General features: G+C 42.7%; 1 protein-coding gene across 2 annotated transcripts; it reads left to right on the top strand.

Annotated features, from left to right (window-relative positions):
• The first annotated feature begins 1,543 nt into the window (after window positions 1–1,543).
• LOC110790780 (oligouridylate-binding protein 1) lies at window positions 1,544–19,345 on the top strand. Of its 2 annotated transcripts, none has more exons than XM_021995547.2 (11): window positions 1,544–1,828; window positions 14,281–14,342; window positions 14,719–14,821; window positions 14,945–15,021; window positions 15,104–15,165; window positions 15,276–15,360; window positions 15,460–15,535; window positions 15,638–15,668; window positions 15,853–15,975; window positions 17,186–17,238; window positions 18,821–19,345. In XM_021995547.2, exons 1-11 carry the CDS (start codon window positions 1,712–1,714, stop codon window positions 19,121–19,123), a joined length of 1,092 nt encoding a protein of 363 aa, XP_021851239.2. In that variant the 5' UTR covers window positions 1,544–1,711; the 3' UTR covers window positions 19,124–19,345. The 2 variants fall into 2 exon arrangements, with proteins under 2 accessions (XP_021851239.2, XP_021851240.2); XM_021995548.2 differs by lacking the exon at window positions 1,544–1,828 and adding an exon at window positions 13,720–13,873.
• The last annotated feature ends 2,423 nt before the right edge of the window (window positions 19,346–21,768 follow it).

The raw sequence follows: 21,768 nt of genomic DNA, 5'->3' as shown, positions 1-21,768 counted from the left end.
TTGTTCCGTTTGGATGGACATTAATGGAGATAATGATATGTTGACAACAATTATAATGTCTTCACTTCAAGATAAAATAAACATTGAACAAACGTATATGGAATAATTTGGCAATATCATGGCTTTCATTTTGGAGGCACAACAATGGAGATTGCAAAAAATGTTGCCTGAGGTATCAGTTGTTTACTGAACAATGAATTTTTTTTTAATTTTTTTTTTTTTTGAAAGAACGGTTTCCTCAAAAATTAAAACTAAAATACATTTTATTTAATTGTGTTTTTAAAAAAAATTAACTTTTTAAAAATGTAATAGTCAAACAATCGAATGGTTAATATTAGTCTTAGAAATTAAAGGGTTGAGATTAAAAGCAACTACAATGGCTACAGTTTTATGGTAGCCATTGAAAAGTCTTCCTCTAATTAATTAGTTTCATTTCAATGTTTTTATCTTTGTTATTAGTTCCTTTGTAATGCAATGTTGTTGGCTTGTTGCTTCGTATGTAAGTAAGTCCGAAAAAATAATTAGGTGATCAAGTCTTGATTTAATCCTTTTGATAAGAGAAGCTAGCTAGTACGTTATTCAATTAACAACAAATGATTAGATTTTACATGGGAGGTGAGAGCATGCATGCATGTTTCCGCCCATGTGCATAAGTGCTTGCATGCATGCATGCATATTTTTTTTTACATAAGATAAAAGAACAAAAACAAAAGCAAGAACTAAATGAAAAATAAAGAGAAAAAGAGAGACAATCTAATCAGGTTTCAGCGGGTGCAGAGTAGAAACTATGACATGCACAACCGCAGACTTGGCTCGCAAATGAGCTTGAATTGGTGCATGCATGCATCTCTTTCACCGTGAGAATTGTTATACGAAGTATATACTATATACTATGTAGTTGTCCAAGTAATTAATCCACGGGGGCAAAATTAGGGCTGGTTGGCCAGGGGCATGGCCGATATATATGGTTAAAAATTAAATATGCATATGAATGCACATGTTTACCATAGTTCACGTGTAATTTTGCCTCAAAAAATGAGGAGTTGTTGGGACTTGGGAAGGTATAGGGTTCAAACTAGTTATTATAAACAGACCAAGTTTTTTTTTTTTTTTTTTGAGGGGATAAACAGACCAAGTTAATTAAACTAATTACAGCTAATTATAACTATCGTTTACATTTGTAATTGATTTTATTATTTATGTAGTAGTACATTTGATGAAATATTTCGTGGATTATTATTAATTATGATGTATTTTGTATTGTGTAAGCCTTAATTTTGATTTATTATTCTTTCTAAACTTACTTAATTTGTTTTTGTTCTTTCCACGTGATATTTGATGTTCTCAGAAATATTTAGTAAAAAATATTGTTATCTCTTATGAAAGACGTGTATTTTTTATTAAAATTATTAAGGCTTAATTATGTTAAAATTTTAAATGTATAATCTACGTAATATTTTTCCTATAGTTGATTTTTATACGGAGTAATAATCTTTTCCTTACAGATAGAAGATTTTTAGAAAAATCGTTCATTTTTTTTTGCTCTTACCCATCATTTTCTCTCTCCTACTTCCCGGTTTTTTTTCTTCTATCCCTCGCTTTCGACCCGTTTAAATTTCCGCCCTTTTTCCCAATTTTGTCACTTTTTCTTCATTTTTAATTTTTGTAATTTTTTTCTCTCCAATTTCTGCGCTCTCAATAAACCCTAAAAATGGAGGACCAGCAAAGAATGCAATTGATGCTTCAGCAACAAGCTTCGATGCAGCGATTGATCCTTCAGCAACAAGCTTCTCTCTATCAACCGGGTGTTCTCGCTGCCCCTCCCCAGGTAATTTGATGTTTTTTTATATTTTGATTTCATCGTTTTTGCGAATTATTATCTTGAGATGAGTTGTTTCTTTTGTTTGATTACTTTTTGATATTTTTGTATGATTGAGTGTCCAGATTTGATTATTTATTTATTTATTGAATACGTGACATTTGATATAATTTGATGCGCAATTGTAAAGTAGAATGATTACGGAGATGATTTTTTCAGCATTCAGTAAATGTGTCGATAACTAATAGTTTTAGGGAATTCTGTATGATAGGGGTTGTTTGGGCTCCCAATTGACTCTCAATTGGGCCACTAAGTCCAAAGCCCAATGGCTCTAAACAACAGCATCAAACCTACCAATGGCTATTCAGCCATCCATTAAGGCCCAAGGCCCAATAGCAATAAATGACCTATGGGCATTTATTATGCAAACACTATAAATAGGCCGCCAAGGCTCACACCTCAAGGTACGTCCAATTTACCGCCTTAAGACTACTCTTCTAGAGAACTTCTCTCTAGAATCCGAGCATCGTTCTTACTTAGGCATCGGAGGGGCTTTCCTCGGAAACACCCCCGAGGCTAGTGACTTTGCTCTTATGCAGGTGAATTCGGACTCTACTCATTCAAACAAGCAAGATCTTCAACACATACAAAAGGGCCTTCATTCGAAGCCCATTGTTTCCATCTTTACAACACCGGAACAATTTGGCGCCGTCTGTGGGGAAGAACACTTCAAAGCCTTTGAAAGACATCAATCACCTCTTTCCGCGAAAATGGTGAATGATGTTGTTAACAACAATGACGACGATATGATGGTGCGGTCAGATTCAGAATCTGACCAAGAGGAGCACCCTCAATCGATGGCGAGGTCACAGCCAAGCAGAGCTACGACCGCCACAAATGCAGGACCTCCGATTCCAACTAGAGAAGAGCTCACTGCGGCCATGACCATCATGCAAAACTTCCTCTTCAATGAGAAGCAGCAAGGACTGGCAAATGACCGCAGAGAAGAGAGGAGGACCAGGCGAAGGCTGAACGAGCCACCCAGTGCGGAAGTGTCCAGACCCGAACGAGAACTCCTTCCCTTGACAGGTACACACTTGACGTCGAGGTGGATGGAAAGCACGTGGGACACCCAAAAAAGGGCACAACAGCAACCAGATTGGTTTGCGAGACCATCGCCTACTCCAACAGCTCTCCAAAGCGAATCGACTACTCGTAACACTCGGGTCCGAAGCTCGGTGCTCAGCAGGTTGAGGCCCTCGGTCCACTCAAGGTTAAGACCCTCGATCCATACGAGACTCGGGGTGGGCGAGCCAAGCAGATCTGGCGAACGACCCGAGGTCAGTAGCCGAGAGAGAAGAAGAGACAGGAGGCATGATCGAACCCCTAGCCCCCATCGTACGCCCGAACGTTCTAATCACAGAACCTCGGCAAACGAAGGCATCAGGGCTAGACTCGGGAAAAGAATCATGACTCCCACGTCATCCCCTTTCTCGGACGAGCTGATCATGGAAGAAATACCGAAGGTAAGACTGCCAGCGCACCTGACCTACAGCGGAATCACAGATCCGAGGGATCATGTCATCTCCTACGAGCAGCAAATGTTCTTGAGTCCCTACTCCGAAGCATGTTGGTGTAAATATTTCCCAACCACGCTAACCGGAGTGGCGGGAGAGTGGTTTAGATCGCTGCCGAAGGGATCGATCAAGAGCTGGAAAAAGCTGAAAAAGAGATTCTGCACACAGTTCGTGAGCAACAATCGCCCCGAGCGAACCACAGCAGAACTGACCTCAATCCAACAAGAAAGAGACGAAAGTCTGAGAGAATTCATGGCCAGATTCATGAAGGAATCAACAAACATACCAAACTTGCAGCCAGACGTGGCCATCTTCGCCTTGAAGCACGCGCTCCAGGAAGGGAAGTTCCGTGACGAACTCTCAATGAAGAACCCCTCCAGAATAGCTGACGTGCTCCAAATGGCTGATGCGTTCATCAGAACCGAAGAGTTCAACAAGGCCGCTGCAAGACTGAAAGGATCGTCGGATCCGAGAGACACAAAGAATACCCAGAGCAAGCCCGAGGGCAGCTCAAGGAAGGGGAAAGAGAAAGTAGGAGCTAGAGAGATGAGCCCGAAGAAAGACGGGAGAAGGGGTGAACTTCAACCCAAGTACACCAACTACACTCCACTAGCTCTGCCCCGAAAAGAGATATTCAGCCTCAACAGAAATGACGAAAAGTGGAAACTACCTGGGAAGCTCAAGTCCAACCCAGCTCGGAGAAACAAGAACAAATGGTGCGAGTTTCATGATGACTTCGGTCACCACACCGAAGAATGCAACTCGCTGAAAGACAACATTGAGGACCTCGTTCGCCGAGGCTACCTGAAACAGTACTTGTTAGACCGAAGGGAGGAAAAAGAAAAGGCCGCAAGCGGCAAACAACACGAGCAACCCCAGAAAAGGGTCTACGAAGCAACAGGGCACAAGAAGAACGACATCCTAGTGGTGTTCGGGGGACAGAAGTCTGGCCAGGCCAGCAAAAAACACCTAAGAGCCCTCTCCCATCGGGTCAACTTCAGCGCGGTGGGAGATAACCAGCCACGCCCCCCGAACATGACCTTCACTGCTGATGATTGCTTCGGAGTCCAGTACAAACATGACGATCCTCTGGTCATTTCCATGGACCTCAATAACCACAACGTACATCGAGTGTTAGTCGACGGAGGAAGTGCCGTCAATATCATCTTCAGAAACTGCTTCGAGCAGCTGATCCTCGAAGAGCCAGAGGAAGCACTGACGAAAGTCAGTTATCCTCTGATCGGATTCAACGGATCCGCAGCTATCCCTCGAGGAAAGATCACCCTGCCAGTCACAGTGGGTGAAGGCCAGGCAGCAAAAACCCTTCGGGACGAATTTTTGGTGATGGACTGCGACTCCGTATACAACGTAATCATGGGGAGAACCATGATTCACAAGATGCAAGCAGTCCCCTCCACATACCACCAGCTGATGATATACGTCTCGGATGCAGGATTCGCCGAACGAATCAGAGGTGATCAAGAAGTGGCGAGAAGAACCTGCCACACTGCTGTCCGAAAGCCCAAACTAGGGGACGGCCCCGAAGAAGAAAAGGGAGCTACGGGAGAGGAAAGCGAGGCAAAAAGGAGAAGAGCAAGCACGAGCAGCTTGTCTCCCGCAGAAGTTGATGCCCGCCCCGAAACCCTATCTCCCGAACCAGATCAAGAAATGGAGGATATCTTCCTCGAAGAGGATTCAGACAGGAGCGTCCGAATAGGCAAGGGCCTAAGCTCGGGGCTCCGAATCGATTTGATCCGACTACTCAGGGATCATAAAGACATCTTTGCATGGTCAGCAGCAGATATGCCAGGGATAAATCCGAAGCTGATTTGTCACAAGCTGGACGTCAACGCTGAAGCTCGGCCAGTCAAGCAGAAAAAGAGGAACTACTCCTCGGAGAAAAACAAAGCCATCGCCGAGGAGGTGAAAAAGTTGCAGGAGGCCGGATTCATTGAACCATGCATGTATCCGAAATGGCTGGCCAACGTGGTGATGGTCAAAAAAGCGAACGGCTCCTGGCGAATGTGCGTGGATTTCACAGACCTGAACCGAGCCTGCCCCAAAGACTGCTATCCCCTGCCAAGGATAGATCAATTGGTTGACTCCACCAGCGGCCATGCACTGCTCAGCTTCATGGATGCCTTTTCAGGCTACCACCAAGTATTCATGCACCCCGATGACAGAGCAAAGACAGCGTTCATCACAAGCGCAGGAGTGTTCAACTACAAAATGATGCCTTTCGGCTTGAAAAATGCCGGAGCCACCTACCAGAGGCTAGTTGATCACGTCTTCGCCGACCAGAAAGGGAGGAATGTGGAGGTCTATGTGGATGACTCCATCGTAAAAAGCATCAAGGAGGAAGACCACGTCAAAGACTTGGCAGAGACCTTCGGAAATCTGAGGAAATACAGCATGAAGCTGAACCCAAAAAAATGCGTCTTCGGGGTGAAGTCAGGGAAATTCCTCGGATTCATGGTGAGCGAAAGAGGAATTGATGCGAACCCGGACAAAGTCCAAGCGGCATTGGATTTACCCGAGCCGAAGACCAAGAGAGATGTGCAGAGGCTAACCGGCAGGTTAGCCGCACTAACAAGGTTCATATCAAAAGCCTCGGACAAGGGAGCCCCCTTCTTCAAAGCACTGAAACCAAAGAACCTCCCCGGAGGAGAAGCAGAACCAGTCAAGAAAAAGGGGGTCCCGAGGAAAGTGGATCCCGAACTGATATGGGAACAGGAGCAAAAAGAAGCTTTTCAGCAACTCAGAGCCCACCTAGCTCAACTGCCGACACTGGCCAGACCAAAGGAGGGGGAAACCCTGTACCTATATGTCGCAGTTAGCCCTGGAACCGTCAGCGCAGTGCTTCTTCGGGAAGAAGAAAAGAAGCAACAGCCAATCTACTTCACCAGCCGAACACTCACAGGGGCCGAAACCCGGTACCCACTCATCGAGAAAGTCGCATATGCAGTAGTGGTAGCTGCACGAAAACTGAGGCCATACTTCGACTCCCACCAGATCACAGTGCTAACTGACCAACCGCTCGAAAAAGTACTCGACAAAATAGAGAGGTCAGGAAGATTGGTTGCCTGGGCCTTCGAACTATCAGAGTTCGGCATCAAATATCAGCCGAGGACAGCAATCAAAGCACAAGCATTGGCAGACTTCTTGGCCGAGTGCTCATACCAGGAAATGCTGGATGATACGAAAAGCACTTGGGAGGTCTTCACTGACGGATCTTCCACAATAAACGGCTCAGGAGCAGGAGTTGTACTAATCCCCCCGACGGGGAAAAGCATAGAGTATGCATTGAAGTTCGGCTTCAAAGCAACTAACAACGAGGCCGAATATGAGGCCGCAATCGCAGGGATAGAGCTTTGTTTATCCCTGGAGGCCGAGCATGTTTGCCTCAAAACTGATTCCCAGCTTGTAGCCAACCAGATCCGAGGGGAGTATGAGGCCAAATGGCCCAGCATGACAGCTTACTTAGCAAAAATTAAATCCTTAACGTCAAAGTTAAGATCCTTTGAAGTCATTCTCATCCCCCGAGGACAAAACACGCAAGCAGACGCACTGTCAAAACTCGCAAGCTCAACACTCATCGACCTAAACAGGTCGGTCCACGTGGAGGTTCACCAAGAGAGAAGCATTGACTTGCCACCCACCACAGTATGCAGCTTACGTACCGAACCCAGCTGGATGGACGCAGTAGTTGCATACAAAGAAAGGGGAGAACTTCCCGAGGATAAGCTGCAGGCAAGAAAACTGAAAAGATTCAACAAGTGGTTCATCATCAGCGCCGAAGGAGAGCTCATGAGGAAATCATTCTCTGCTCCGCTGCTAAAATGTGTGGGTCCAACAGACGCTGACTACATCCTAAGGGAAATCCACCTCGGGATATGCGGAAACCACATCGGAGGCAGGACATTGGCACATAAAGCCCTTCGGGCCGGGTACTGGTGGCCCACTATGGTTTCCGAGGCAAAGCAGATGGCAAGGAAATGCGAGAAATGCCAAAAGTTCGCACCAGCCATCCATCAACCAGCTCAAACCCTACAATCAACACTGTATCCCTTACCATTCGCACAGTGGGGGTTAGACATCATTGGTCCCTTCCCCTCAGCGACGAACCAGAAGAAGTGGTTGATTGTAGGAGTCGACTATTTTAGCAAATGGATCGAAGCCGAAGCTGTCTCCTCCATCACCGAACCTCAGGTCCGCAAGTTCATATGGCAGAACATCATCACAAGGTTCGGCATACCAAGACTGATGGTCTTCGACCACGGGAAACAGTTCGACAACACCCCGTTGCAAAAGTGGTGCAAACAGTTCGGCATACACCTAGCGTACTCAGCAGTCTGTCACCCACAAAGCAACGGGCAAGCCGAAGCTGCTAACAAGCTCATCCTCAATGCACTCAAGAAAAGAGTCGAGGACGACAAAAACAAATGGTTAGAAGAGCTACCCGGAACGCTATGGTCCCTTCGGACCACTGAGAAAGAAGCTACCGGGCAAACACCGTTCCACCTTGTATACGGATCCGAAGCTGTAATCCCTGTGGAGATCGGAACAGAAAGCCTGAGGATCCAGGCATACAACAGGTATGATGGGCTCCAAGGAGAAAGCAACAACCAACTTCTATCCGAAGCTCTCGATCTACTGGACGAAGCTCGGAACGATGCAAGGACACTCAACGCAGCCTATTTGCAGAGGGTCAACAAGCATTACAACCGAAGAGTCAACGCCAGACCCCTAAAAGTCGGTGATCTAGTACTCAGAAACGCCGCCTCGGTTCAGAAAGGACGGATCCATGGCAAACTCTCAGCCACTTGGGAAGGACCATACATCATCCATTCCGAAAAAAGGCCAGGCACGTTTATGCTGAAACAGCTAGATGGAACAATTTTGAAGAACCATTGGAATACCGATGTTCTCAAGAAATATTTTGTATGATCTCTGTCTGTAAACCAAGTAAGTTGTTTAATGAGAAGAGGAAAGCCATGGGCACCATGAGTTTCATTAAACTTATCTCTATATTTATTGTCCCTTTATATATACATGCAGCCTCGGATCTGATCAATCCGAGACTAAAAACAGGATTGACTTTGCCCATTCCTTGATAAAATGCAAGAAATGACCAAATCATACACTTCAGGGAATCGTCCAGAATCCTCGGATTCGCGGTACCCTAATAAAATTTGTTCGCAACAAACAGTCGCTCGAATCAAGTTATAAAACTCCGGCTCAGATCCACGGATCGCCGAAGGCATAACTAAGAGGCAGACTAGCGATCTCTTGCCCAGGTTTCCGAACCACAAGAGATCGGAAGAACAATCCAAACCTCTGAGCAGATCGACGGATTTGAAGAGTCTGGAAACTAAAGAGTCTCTTAGCAGATCTACGGATTTGAAGAACTCGCAAAACTAAAGAGTCTCTTAGCAGATCTACGGATTTGAAGAACTCGCAAAACTAAAGAGTCTCTTAGCAGATCTACGGATTTGAAGAACTCGCAAAACTAAAGAGTCTCTTAGCAGATCTACGGATTTGAAGAACTCACAAAATCAAAGAGTCTCTTAGCAGATCTACGGATTTGAAGAACTCGCAAAGTTAAAAAGTCTCTTAACAGATCTACGGATTTAAAGAGCTCGCAAGATCAAAAGGTTTTTAGCAAGTCTACAGAAAGAGGAGCTCGAGAAATCTACGGATTTAAAGACCTGAAAATTGCGAAAGTACAAGTTGAAAAGAAGCAGCCAAGTAACAAACATTCATTTTTTATTCAATATTTGGGGGGAGTACAAATACATTGAAAGCCTCAAAAATTGAAAACAAAATGAAACAGTTAAAATCGGCAGCCATCAACAGACAATACCGGCCTACCGAAGTACTAAAGAAAACAAAAAGAAATGAGTACAACGCAGCGCCGAGGCAAAAGGGGGAAAGGCAAGCACATGTTCGGAAGTCCTCAACTGGAACCGACCGACTCTGAAGAAGACGACTGCCCGAATCCCTAACTCTTGGGAGTCTCAGGAGCATCCCCCAGGGGAGCATCCTTCGAAGAACCCCCAGCAGTAGTATCACCTTCGGAAGTCGCCTTCTGGGCCCGAGCCTCTGCAAGAGCAGCTTGGCGTTCAGCTTCAGCTTCGTCTCGATCGGCCTGGCACTCCACCAAGTGATCCTGGGCCCTCATCCAGAGCGGAACCTTCTCATTCCAAGGGAAATGAGGCATATGCTTCGCGAACATCCGCCGAGCGCCCAGGATGCCATTCCAGTATTGCTCCCTACACTGATCAGCAGTGTAGAGGTCAACTCTCTCTTGCTCCAATTTCCGAATGGCAGCATCCTTCTCTCGGATCTTCAGCTGGAGAACGGGCACCTTGTCAGCTTGGTTCTGAACAATCTCCCGATGCTTGACAAACTGCTGAAGCCTCGCCTCCGCTTCCTGGCTCTGCTTAATGGCCGCCTCAAATTTAGAAGTCATCTCCTTGAGAAGACTGTCCTTTTCTTCAAGTTCGCTCGCAAACTTGGCGGCCATTTCTTTCCTCTCCTTGTCGAAGGAAGCTATCTTTTCAGCATCCTCCTCGACTTGGAAAGTAAGCTTCCCAACTTCGGCCCCGATCTGCTCAGCCGATTCCCTAGCCTCACGACTGTACTGAAGGTACAGTTGCTTGAGGCCCACCATCTCGGCCATGAGCTGCCCAGCCTTCTGGTCCAAGACAGGGATATCACGAGCATAAGCCTCCTGATACCTCCTCAGTTGCCTCTCCTCAACCGAGCTACACTCGGAAGCGAACGAGGACCAGAAAACAGCCTGGGAAAAAAGAAAAGACGAGAAAAGATGAGGAAAGAAGAAAACAACAAACCAAAAACGGAACTCAAAACAAAATTTCCAACACTTACCTCATTCAGATAATATTGGGCCATCATAGCTGGGTTCCTCTCCTCAGCTCCAGGAACCCTCCACTGCGGGTTGGCCCGAAGAAGATTCTCCCGTGCAGCTTCAGGACCCACCAAAGATCCCACGTGAGCCATGGGGTCCTCCCCCAAAACCGGAGCTCTAGCATAACGAGCCATCGCCTCCCTTACCTCCTCGGGGATCCGTTTCAGCGGAACATCCGAGCAAGGGTCAGCGTGGATCAGTCTATCCAGGGCCGAGGTCGAAGTAGAGCCCAAGGTCGAGTGGCGCCTCTTCCTCGTCAGACCCTGCTCGGGTTGCTCCTCCTCAGCAGAAGGGACCTCCTTCTCAGCTTCGGTGAGATCCACCATCTCTTTATCCGGACTTTTCTCCCTTTCGAGAGAAACGCCAGCAGATTCTTCCTTCTGCTCGGCCACAATAGGGACATCCGAGCCAGGAACAAGGTCGGCTTCAATTGCCTCCATCACCTTGGTTATATCCTGGATCTCGATCCCTAAAGCAGCAGACGGCTTCAGCGGAGAGGGGATGGTATCTTCCTCAGCCAACGGTTGGTCCACGGGCGGCGGTTCCGCAACCACCACACTCTTCAACTTCTGCCCTGGCAAGGGCATGAAGTGAAGGAGATTTTTGGGAGGAGGCATGACTTCCGAAACCGCTTCCTACAGGGCAAACGGTCAAAGGTCAGTTTCAGAAAAAGAGAGAACGGACCACAAAAAGATCCAAGTCAGAACAAATACCTTCTCCGAAGACTGAGAAGCTTTCGCTTTCTTCGGATGCGCAGAAGGCCTCAAAAGAGTGCTGCCCTTCCTTTTGCGCTGATCCTAAACAGAGGAGACCAAGGGTCAATAAATGTAAAAGAAGACAAAGGAAGGAATAAAGAAAAATCGCGAAGTACCCGGTTCCTAGATAAAGAGATATCTATCCGAGCCGGAGATGAAACCGAAGGAACGGCACGCGGCACAGCGTCAGTCCCAGGACCCTAAAAAGATGGTCCAGGACCAAGACGTTAGCCGACGGCCAACCAGAAAGAAAAGACAAACAAAAGACTTCGAGATATAGAAACACTCACCGGATCCGAGGTTGTCCTCAAATCAGGGAGCACGACTTTCACTGGAACAGCTTCGGGAGAAGAGGCAGAATCCCACGGATCAGCTCGAACTTCAGATATCCGAGCGACACCCGACGGAGATATCACGTAATCCTTCAAGCGAGGATTACGAGGATTCTCCTTCCCGAACTTGTAATCAGGGGCCGAGTCGTGAATGGTCTTCAGATCCAAAGAAATGCCCAAGACCACAGGATCAACGCAGCTAAAGCCGTACTCTGCAGAAACAAAGCACAAAGCAAAGTCAATAAAACGAGACAAAAAGGAGGAGGACAAACTTACTAAAGCACGGTCCCAGCCGAAAGACACCTACCCCTGTCAAAAATCCTGCTGAGACCGGCAACAGCAAGAATGTCCTCCCGCAAGATATAGTTGAGGTTCGGGAGCCAGTTGGACGGCAGTTTGTAGTTGTCCTCCCGAGCCAAAAACCACTGGAGGAGATCCACGTAGTGGTGATGGTTCCGATCCGGAGCAGCCACGCTTCGCATATCAGGATCAGGAGTCACAAACCACTTCGGCGGGCGGTAAAAATGTGGATGCTTCGGATCTGTGGGCACACGAACGAACAACCACTCCGTCTTCCAATTATGATCAGAGCTGAGGTAAGGGTAGGCCGTAATGTAGTTCGGCTCCCCCTTCCTTCGGGATCTTTTGTTGATGATGGTCCACCAACCATACCCATCCCCCTTGGAAGCGTGGTTGAAAGACAGATCGTGCAGATCCCGAAACACGGCAACAGAGCATGGAAAGTTAATAAAATCGCACACCCATCTAAATTCGATGATGTGCCTCATAGATTTGGGGGTAAGCTGGGCCAAACTGATGTTGTACGACACCAGGAGCTCGGAAACGAAGGGATCCAAAGGAAAGCGGAGACCGTTCTCCAAATGATGAGTATACACAGAGATGAACCCCCTTGGCGGATGAGTCACCCGAGGACGCTCCTGGTCGGGAAGCTCGCACCAGTACCCCAAGGCGTGCTGGATTCCGTATAACTCTTCGGCTCTCCGATGGTAGTTCCCCAGCTTCGCCTCCACCAACCAGTCACCACTGACCGATTTTTCCAAGGGACCATCGATCTTAGTGGTCTCATGCAGAATCGGGGCATACTTGCCCTGCGGATCAGCTTCAGTCCAATGAACTGGAAACTCAGGGTAAGAGCGGCGCACACCCGAAGAACCAGCTTTCTTACCAGAAGTTGCGCGTTCAGACACGCTAGACCCGCCAACAACATCATCTTTTGAAGCATCCCAACCAGTCGAACGCCTCTCCACCGGCCTCTCCGAAGGCCGACCCCTCGAAGTTTTCGGTAACCTTCCCGAAGGCACGTTCTCCCTCTCACTAGAGGAGCCAACGACGAACTTGCTCTTGCCCCTATTCTTTGCCATGGCCGCGAATTCTCGGTCTAGGGTTGAGATTGAGGGGTAGAAGGAAAAACGAAGAAAAAAGGAGAATTCAGAAACAAATTACCTTTTTCCGAAGCGGAATTCGCCGATAAAACGAACAACACAAGTTCCCGAAGTCTAAAGTTGGCCGAATTTCGTAGATCTGAAGAAACAAATTGCACTGCGATCGCCGGAATTTAGAGAGAGAATGGATTTGAAAGAAGGAGTAAAAAGTTCGAAAAGAGCAAAGCACCCCGTATTTATAGAAAAGAAAAGGGGCGCATCATCTTCCTCAACCCACGATCTCCACAACACAATACAACTCCCAACACTTGTCATCAATGCAAATCATCCCTTTTCAAAAAAGAGAGGGAACTTTCGGACTTCTGACAGCTGGAAACCCACCCATTTAATTCTAAATGGACCGGGTCTGGGGGGCATGTTGTTTGGGCTCCCAATTGACTCTCAATTGGGCCACTAAGTCCAAAGCCCAATGGCTCTAAACAACAGCATCAAACCTACCAATGGCTATTCAGCCATCCATTAAGGCCCAAGGCCCAATAGCAATAAATGACCTATGGGCATTTATTATGCAAACACTATAAATAGGCCGCCAAGGCTCACACCTCAAGGTACGTCCAATTTACCGCCTTAAGACTACTCTTCTAGAGAACTTCTCTCTAGAATCCGAGCATCGTTCTTACTTAGGCATCGGAGGGGCTTTCCTCGGAAACACCCCCGAGGCTAGTGACTTTGCTCTTGTGCAGGTGAATTCGGACTCTACTCATTCAAACAAGCAAGATCTTCAACACATACAAAAGGGCCTTCATTCGAAGCCCATTGTTTCCATCTTTACAACACCGGAACAGGGGTTATGACTTGTGGTTTGGCATTATTGTTAATTGAAATATGTTAACTATTTGTTGATAAGGATGAAGGAAATAACCATCGGAAGCTGTAATTTTCTTGAAATTGATTTGAATGTTTCGATATATTGTTCTGTTAGAATGTTTAGTTGTGTGTTTCAGTGCCGACTGCGAAGCTGGTAGTATTTGTATTGCACAAGGATTTAATTTAATGGCAAGATCATTTTCCATTAAAAACTAAGTACTTTGAATTCCTCCTTCTGAGTTTTCAGTCTCTGAAGTTAAGTAATTTGGGTGTTGTACACTTGTACTGGTTGGACAAATGGGCAATGTCCAATTACATTGTTTAGCTATCTTTGATAGTATATCATTGGTAAAGGGGACGTTTCTATTTCTTAAAAGAAATGGAGGGTCCATTTATATAATTGATAGTCGGATGTGCATGATGTGGGAAAGTAGGGCTTTAATTTTTATTTACTTGCCTAGTTTTCGAATCTAAAGATGCAAATGAGGAAAATTCAATTGGATTAGGAATTTTTTAATCCTTTTTTTTCTAATTTGTAGCCTTGTAGGATCCCTTTCTTATTCTTTTCTGCTTGTTTTTACATTTTTATTTTGCAGACAGAGCCTATCTTCAGTGGAAATCTGCCACCATCCTTTGATTCAAGTGCATGCTGCAGTGTGTGAGTGCCTATAAGATATTTTTCTTTCTTTCTTTTATTTTTATTTTTATTTTCTTTTTCTTTTTCTTTTTAGCTTTTCCTATGAGTACGTTTTAGGGATTTTTCTTTTGCTTCTTATTTTGACCTTGTGTTGGATCAACACTCTTTTTGGGAGTCAATTTGTTGTCCATCCTTTTTAGGTTTCTTTGTAGGAGATACAAAGTATATTTTTAACAGTGTCTGAGTTCTTGTTAGGTTATCAGTTTGATGCTTAATGTAAACTTGTAAGTTGTAACTTCAAGTCAGTGTGAAGTTTGTGTGCTTCGAAGGACCTTGGGGTATATTAGTAGCCTTGTTGTAATCTATTGGAATTCTTACCTGTGAGGCATAATTGTAGGTTGGTTTGGAACATTCACCCCCAAGTCACTGATCCACTTCTTCAAGAAGTTTTCTCAAGAACCGGTATTATTGCAAGATGCCAGCTAATTCGTCAGGAGAAGGTAGGTTACCTGTTGTTTATCAGCGATTCGATCTCTGTGACATCTGTTTGACTAGCCTGAAGTGTCTACATTAGCTGTCTTGTTTTTGTTGATTAATAAGCCCCTCATCACTTGTGTTGTCAGTCTTCCTACGGCTTTGTGGATTACTATGATCGAAGATCAGCTGCTCTTGCTATTGTCACCCTTAATGGGCTTCATCTGTAAGTATGACGTGCGGTTATTTTATCAGTAAACTTTCTCATCATATAGCTTTTAGTTGAGCTGTTTTGTTGTAAATTTCAGTTTTGGACTACCTATCAAAGTTAATTGGGCACATGCGAGCAGCCTAAGAGAGGACAAGATGAGTACGTAGAGTTGTAGATGTTTTTGTTGGTGGTATTCTTTGTTTGGCCATTTCAGTTATCCTATCCGGATTTTGATTTCTAATGGATCATGCTATCTACTTTGCTTTCAGATCATCACAACATATTTGTTTGGGATTTGGTCCCTGAGGTTACAGACGCTACATTGTTCGCATGCTTCTCTCATCATACCTGCTCGTAAGACGATTTTCATCCTTCGAGCTTACCATTTAGGCAGGTTTTTTCATATCCCAGCTGCTGGTGAGCATTATGAAGATTTTCTATTGTTCATTGCAGAGATGCTAGAGTAATGTGGGATAAGAAGACTGGGCGTTCCAGGGGTTTTGGTTTTGTTTCATTTAGAAGCCAACAGGTTTAATGGAGTTATTGTTTTATGTGTTTTAATGTTATGTTTGATAATATATCATGATATATGTAGTTATATGCAAAATCTGACCTTGGATCTAATTTACAGGATGCACAAACTGCGATCAATGACCTAGATGGTATGTCCTGTACTGATACACTTCTCCCTAGGCAATGTTTCCTCTTTCTTAATTTTATTTGCATTGATGGTCGTTCGTAGGATCTTATAAATGATGAAACCCTTGAAGTTTCTTCATATATAAAAAAATAGTTGTATATTATCTCATGATATTATGTTTCTTTTCTCTTTTCAAATTTTTACAGGAAAATTGCTTGGAAGTAGACAGATTCGCTGTAAATGGGCCCCAAAAGGTTCTATAGGCAGTGATGACGACGAGCCAAGCCCGTATGCTAAGAGTGCTGTGGACCTCACCAATGGATCATCTGGTTAGTGTTGATGACATAGACTTAGTTTTCTCCAAATTGTTTGTTTGTGTAGGGAGCTGTTGAGAACCTCTTCCCACCACCCCACCCCTCCCTATTCCCCTACTAACATATGAGCTTTGAACTGTTTGTTTTAATCAGTCTTTACCCAAATCATTTCTGTTTACGGGGTGTTTGGATAGAGTAATATGGAGGGAAGATAATGTGAGAGATTCATCTTCCTTTTGTTTTGGGTATTATTTTGGAGAGAGGAAATGGTAAATTGGAGGTATTATTTCGGAGGAAATGGTAATTATGGCGCTCATGTTGTATCGATTAAGATTTGTTAGTGCAGACAGAAACTGGTTACTGGTGGAAGTATCATGTACTGTGAAACTTTATCATTTACATCTGTCAATAAGAATGAGGTTTGTAAACTTTCTAATTTGCTGAGTGCCCGAGTGGAATTGTTCTAGCCTTTGAGGCATAACAGTCTCTTAGGTCATGAATATTTTTACAAAAGACCCTTTGTTGAAACTGAAAACTAGGATGCCCTAAGGACCAGCAAAGTGATTTTCCAGATTCTATTGACTCATAAAAAAGTTCTTTGCCAAAAATTTAACAGGAATGGTGCACCGACCTATGTGGAAACTTTAAATACTTGTCCATAGTTTATAAATTATTAGCTCCAAGAAAAATTTGCTGGACTAGATGTGAGTAATAGACCTTTTGTTTTTTGGAAAGTGGTAAACGTTAATGCTTTATACGTTCCTACTGTTTCGTTTAATTTCAAAATCTTTCTTGCATAACTTTTCTGAGATTTTAATCTTCACAAAACCTTAATACTTCAATTCTTTTTTTTTTGCTCAACCCTAAACCCTATACCTAATCGAGCTTGAACCTGGGTTCTACATTGTAGATGTTGTGAAGCAAAAAGAAGGCTTTCGTTTCCAAAAATGAATTAATGACTTTTCTGCTAATCAATCTATTCAGATTGTATCAGATACATGATACTTTAGTATTGGTATTGCATACAGACAACTGCTATTTAGATTTGGACCAAAAACATTCAGGCTTGTCATAATATGGCCAAGTCTGACACTCGGACACATACTCATGAACCACACTGGTAGCTGAGTATATTGTAGTGTAGCTGTAGCCTGTAAATAACATTATACTAGGGCACTCTTTGAAAGTTGTACTTGACCAATCAAATTTTGACTTTGATGTGCAGAAGACGGTCAAGAGAAGAAGACAGATGACCATACTTCGGAGACCAACCCTCAGGCAAGTCAACTCTGAATTGGTCTAATACAGGCTATTATGAATTTTGATGTCATAGACATGTATGTGACTCTAGTTAGTCTTGGACTCTTGGTGTTTCACTATTATGTAACATTAACGTGTCTGTGATATTTGTTTTGATTGCTATATAAACAAACTGATTGTATGGGGAACAAAAGGAATTTGGGGACAGGCTCGTTCCTGACTTTTCGGAGGCCCTAGGCGAAATAAGGGATTAGGGCCCCTTCCAAAATGATATGTCTGATAGTTAGTGAAATATATCATTTCGCCATTGGTAAAAAATTACGCGCGCATCCAAATTTTCATCCAACCGATTACATATTCAAATTCAAATCAATAAAAATTTGTTTTATCTCCTTCTAGAATTTCACCAACCTACTCTAAAGACTTGCAATCTATTAGTAAAATAGTCGGACTATTAGATAGTCAATAAGCATAAATAGGTTTGATCCAAAAAAAATATGTATTTTGTTGGCAGAGAAATATCAATATTTTTCAATATTAGTAGTTCTTTACTTTTTGTGTTCATTAAAATTTGAAATTTGATTTTAAAAACTATCTAACATAGACTCACAGTCCATCGTACAAGTAATTTCTACATGAATTACAACTGAGTACTAAAAGCTAAACTAAATGTGAAGCATTACATATGTAAGTTCGATGTAGACTTATTTATCTTAAACGTAGTGCTGCTATCATGAAAGAGGGAATTTTAATAACTTAAAAAATTACATAAATACTATGCATAGAAAATTAATTACTCATAAATTAAAAGCGAATTAAATTAAAAGGCTGAAAACTAAACAGAAAGTTAAATGAAGAAGACAAAGGTGGGGATTTGTTTTTCTCTCAAAAAAAATGGTGGGAAATTTTAACGTCAAAAGAAGATTTTTCGCGGGGGCATGCGGGATCGAACTCAAGTCCCAAGTGTAGATTCATACCAACTTACCACTGAACCGACATAAATATTACAACTACATGGCGCGTTTTATTTTTTATTGTATTAAATTATTGTTTAGATTTCTATTTTGGGCCCCCTTTTGATTTGGACCTTAGGCGGCCGTATTCCCCGCCTACCCTCAAGACCGGGGCTATTTGGGGAAAGTTAGTTATAAACCGATTGATTGTATGGGGAACAAGAGGAATTTGGGGAAAATTAGTTAACTAATTGTACTAGTGTTTCTATTTAATCAAACACACTATATTACACACAATCCCAAACTTTCGAGTGGCTGGATTTTACCACCTTAAAAATTTCAACTTTTGAAATTACCACCTAAATTTTTATTTTATTTTTTAGTTTACCAACGTTAATGAAATCATCACTTACAGCTTCCATTAACATAGCTCAATTTTTTTTCTTCAAATTCCCCAAATTTAATCATTGTATCTTTAAATTTTCCAAGTAATTTTAATTAGTTAACAAAATTTGGCAATTTCCCCTATTTATCAGCATGGTGCGCGTAGTGAAGTAGGTAATTTGTGAAAATCTGAAATTAGGGTTTTCGTATGTAAATTTGGTGTTTTTCTAATTTAGGGTTTTAAACTCAATTGTTTGTGGCAGGTTGATGGACCATTTGATTATTGTTATTGTGGAGCTCCTGTGTCAAGGCTAACTGCTTGGACTCATGAAAATCCGGGTAGAAAATTCATTGCTTGCAAGTACTATGATCGAGAAATGGACGCTAGGAGATGCAATTATTTTATGTGGCTTGATTTGGATAGCACTGCATGGCAGAGGGATGTCATAAACCACCTGTTAGTAGAAAAAAGATTATTAGAAAAAAGATTGATGAAAATTGAGATGAATGTTATGATGAAAAAGATTGAAGAGTTTGAGCTAGCCAAGAAGGAGGTTGATGAATGAGGTGGGAAAGGATAATAGGCATGGTGGAGCCGAACATATGGTACTTCTCATGGGTTGCTTGATGTGTTACTTAGTTGCATTAGTGGTTTTATTCAAGTAGTATTAGGATAATAATTGCATTAGTGGTAAGAATTTAGGATGTTATGATCGAATCCTTTTGTGTGATGTTGGAAAAATATAGTTGTCTTTGAATGGAATCAATGAACGAATATGATTGTCTTACCTATATGTTGTCATTTCAAATTTTAACTTCCCAATTCCGATAAACATACTCATGAAACCAGTCATTTTTTCAAAATTTAAAGGATGATTGAAAAGAAATGATCAACTTTATTGACTCGAAAACGATCAAAGATTGATTAATCAATGCGTAATAATGAAGAGGCAAATAAATCGCTGCAATTGTAGAAAAACTTATCGTTTTTCTCTTCTTATCTTTGTAAGTGTGAGTTCTGAATTCGACAACACAAAACTTTCCGAGTCTAGTAAAGTTACTCGTAAAAATCGTCAGAATTTCAAATTTTAAAAGAGGGTTGAATAGAAGTCATCAATCTTATTTGACTCGGAAACGATCAAAGGTTGGTTAAACAACACATAGTAATGAAGAGGCAAATAATTTGCTACAATTGTGGAGAATTTTGTCACTTTTCTCTTCTTTTCTTTGTAAGTTTGTACATTAGTCGGACTCGTACCTGAGCCCGTGTATCATTATTTCTTCAATACCTACTCGGGAACGTGTTCGACTCTTAAAAAGAAAAATAATGTGATTCATAGTAACAAAACCAACAAAACAACCAAAGTCGGTCTACTGAAATTGACTTAGCAAAGTCAAGCCAAGTCAACTTTGGTTGTCTTGCCTCCTCTGACCTGATAAACACCAGCAGCAAGAACAACACAACACCACCATACATAGCAGAAATATGATTATTTAGCATAACACTATAACAGTATCACAAAATTACACCACCACAACCATACTTGTTATGGAATTGGCAAAAACTTACACCACCAAACATTGTTTTTCAACTACCCTAAATTGCATCATAATAGTTATCTAGAACATTGCAGTTTTCATTACCAAAATAAGAATTTTTCAAAGGTTACAAACTACATATTGTTAAGAGAAGTGGTCTTCCTCTTCACATCAATTTAGACCAAGGTTGTTCTTGTGGTTGCTAACTTGTTTGGGAATGGTGCTGAGTTGTTTGGGAATGTTGTTGGCTTGATTGGGATTGTGGCTGACTTGAAGAACCTACAGTGGCAGCTGCAGCATCCCAACTCTTCCGAGCCCTTTCTTCCTTCTTTCTTCTCCGCTCAGAAACACAAGGGATGTTAATTGGAGGCCTACCACCCTTCCCTTTGGAAGACCGATAAACATATGCACCAGTTTGCAAGTTAGCCTGTTGTGGCCTAGTCCACCACATTTTTCCACAATTGTTCTATTTGTTGGGTCTCTTAGGATGCTCGACTAGGCTAGACTGGTACCCTTTCACATTCTTCCCTTTTTGTTGTTTCTGCCCTGCTTCCAGCTTCCTCTTGTTTGATTGAGGCCTATCAGGTTGTACCTTGTACCTAGGTGGTGTTGGTGCATCAAGATCTTGCAAAAGCTTTCATCTAGGTTTCCCTGCTGTAATACGAGTGCACATAATCATCTGGATTAGTTGTTTTATCCATGATGCAGGAGTAGCATGCACACAAGGGATGCATGCTAGTTCCTAGTGGAAGCAACAATAAGTCCTATTTGCTAAATCAATATTGACTTGATCAATGTCTAACTCCACCTCATACTGATCCTCCCTACTTTTGCACAATTAAATCCCTATTGAACTTCTCTAAGCAAAAAAAAAAAACCTTTCCTATGTAGGTCGTTAACTTCCTTCCTTCCATCTTCTTGACAACATCCCACTTGCCATTGTTCCTCTTCATGATGTACCTTCTCATCCATTTCATCTGAGTCAGAATAGGTTGGCCCTTGCCTCTTTGATGACAACATTAAAAGTCTCACATAAGTTGTTCAACAACATGTTTGACTTGCATCAGCAGTGGAGGCATGCCTTGACCAATAGAAAGGTTAGATGTCATCAAGATAACACCAAGCATCCTCATCAAGAAATCCGATAGACTCCATTGCCACTTCAAAGTCAAGCTTTATCAAACACATAAAAAAAAAATCATTATAAACAGATCCATTTAGCTTAAAATTATGCACAACTTAATTGGGAACGAGCGCGACTCTCAAACAACGAGTCCGACTCTCAAAAATGACTATAAGTCAAAACTTAATCGGGAACGAGTCTGACTCTCAACACTTACTTAAAGTAAAAACCTATTCGGAAACGATTCCAACTCAAAAAAAAAAATATACAACCACAAGTCCACAACTACCAAAGTCAACCTAAGTCAACTTTGGTACTTATGTGTACTTTGTGACTTATTTTATCAAATTTTAGGATAGGATAGAAACTTATAAAAGTTGTTTCTCTCACAACATCCTAAAACAGATCCTTAAACAAAGTGTCAGAGAAATTCAACTTGAAGTTTGCCCATATATGCCTCACACAATATCTGGTGTTGGCTTGTGGATCCACTGTTATGATTACTTCAAGTAAACCCTAAAAACAGAATGTGTTAGTTTGTGTAAATAA

Source organism: Spinacia oleracea, chromosome 2 (assembly GCF_020520425.1).
Source record: "Spinacia oleracea cultivar Varoflay chromosome 2, BTI_SOV_V1, whole genome shotgun sequence".
NCBI classification, from domain to species: Eukaryota; Viridiplantae; Streptophyta; class Magnoliopsida; order Caryophyllales; family Amaranthaceae; genus Spinacia; species Spinacia oleracea.
This window is presented reverse-complemented; position numbering and strand designations above follow the sequence as displayed.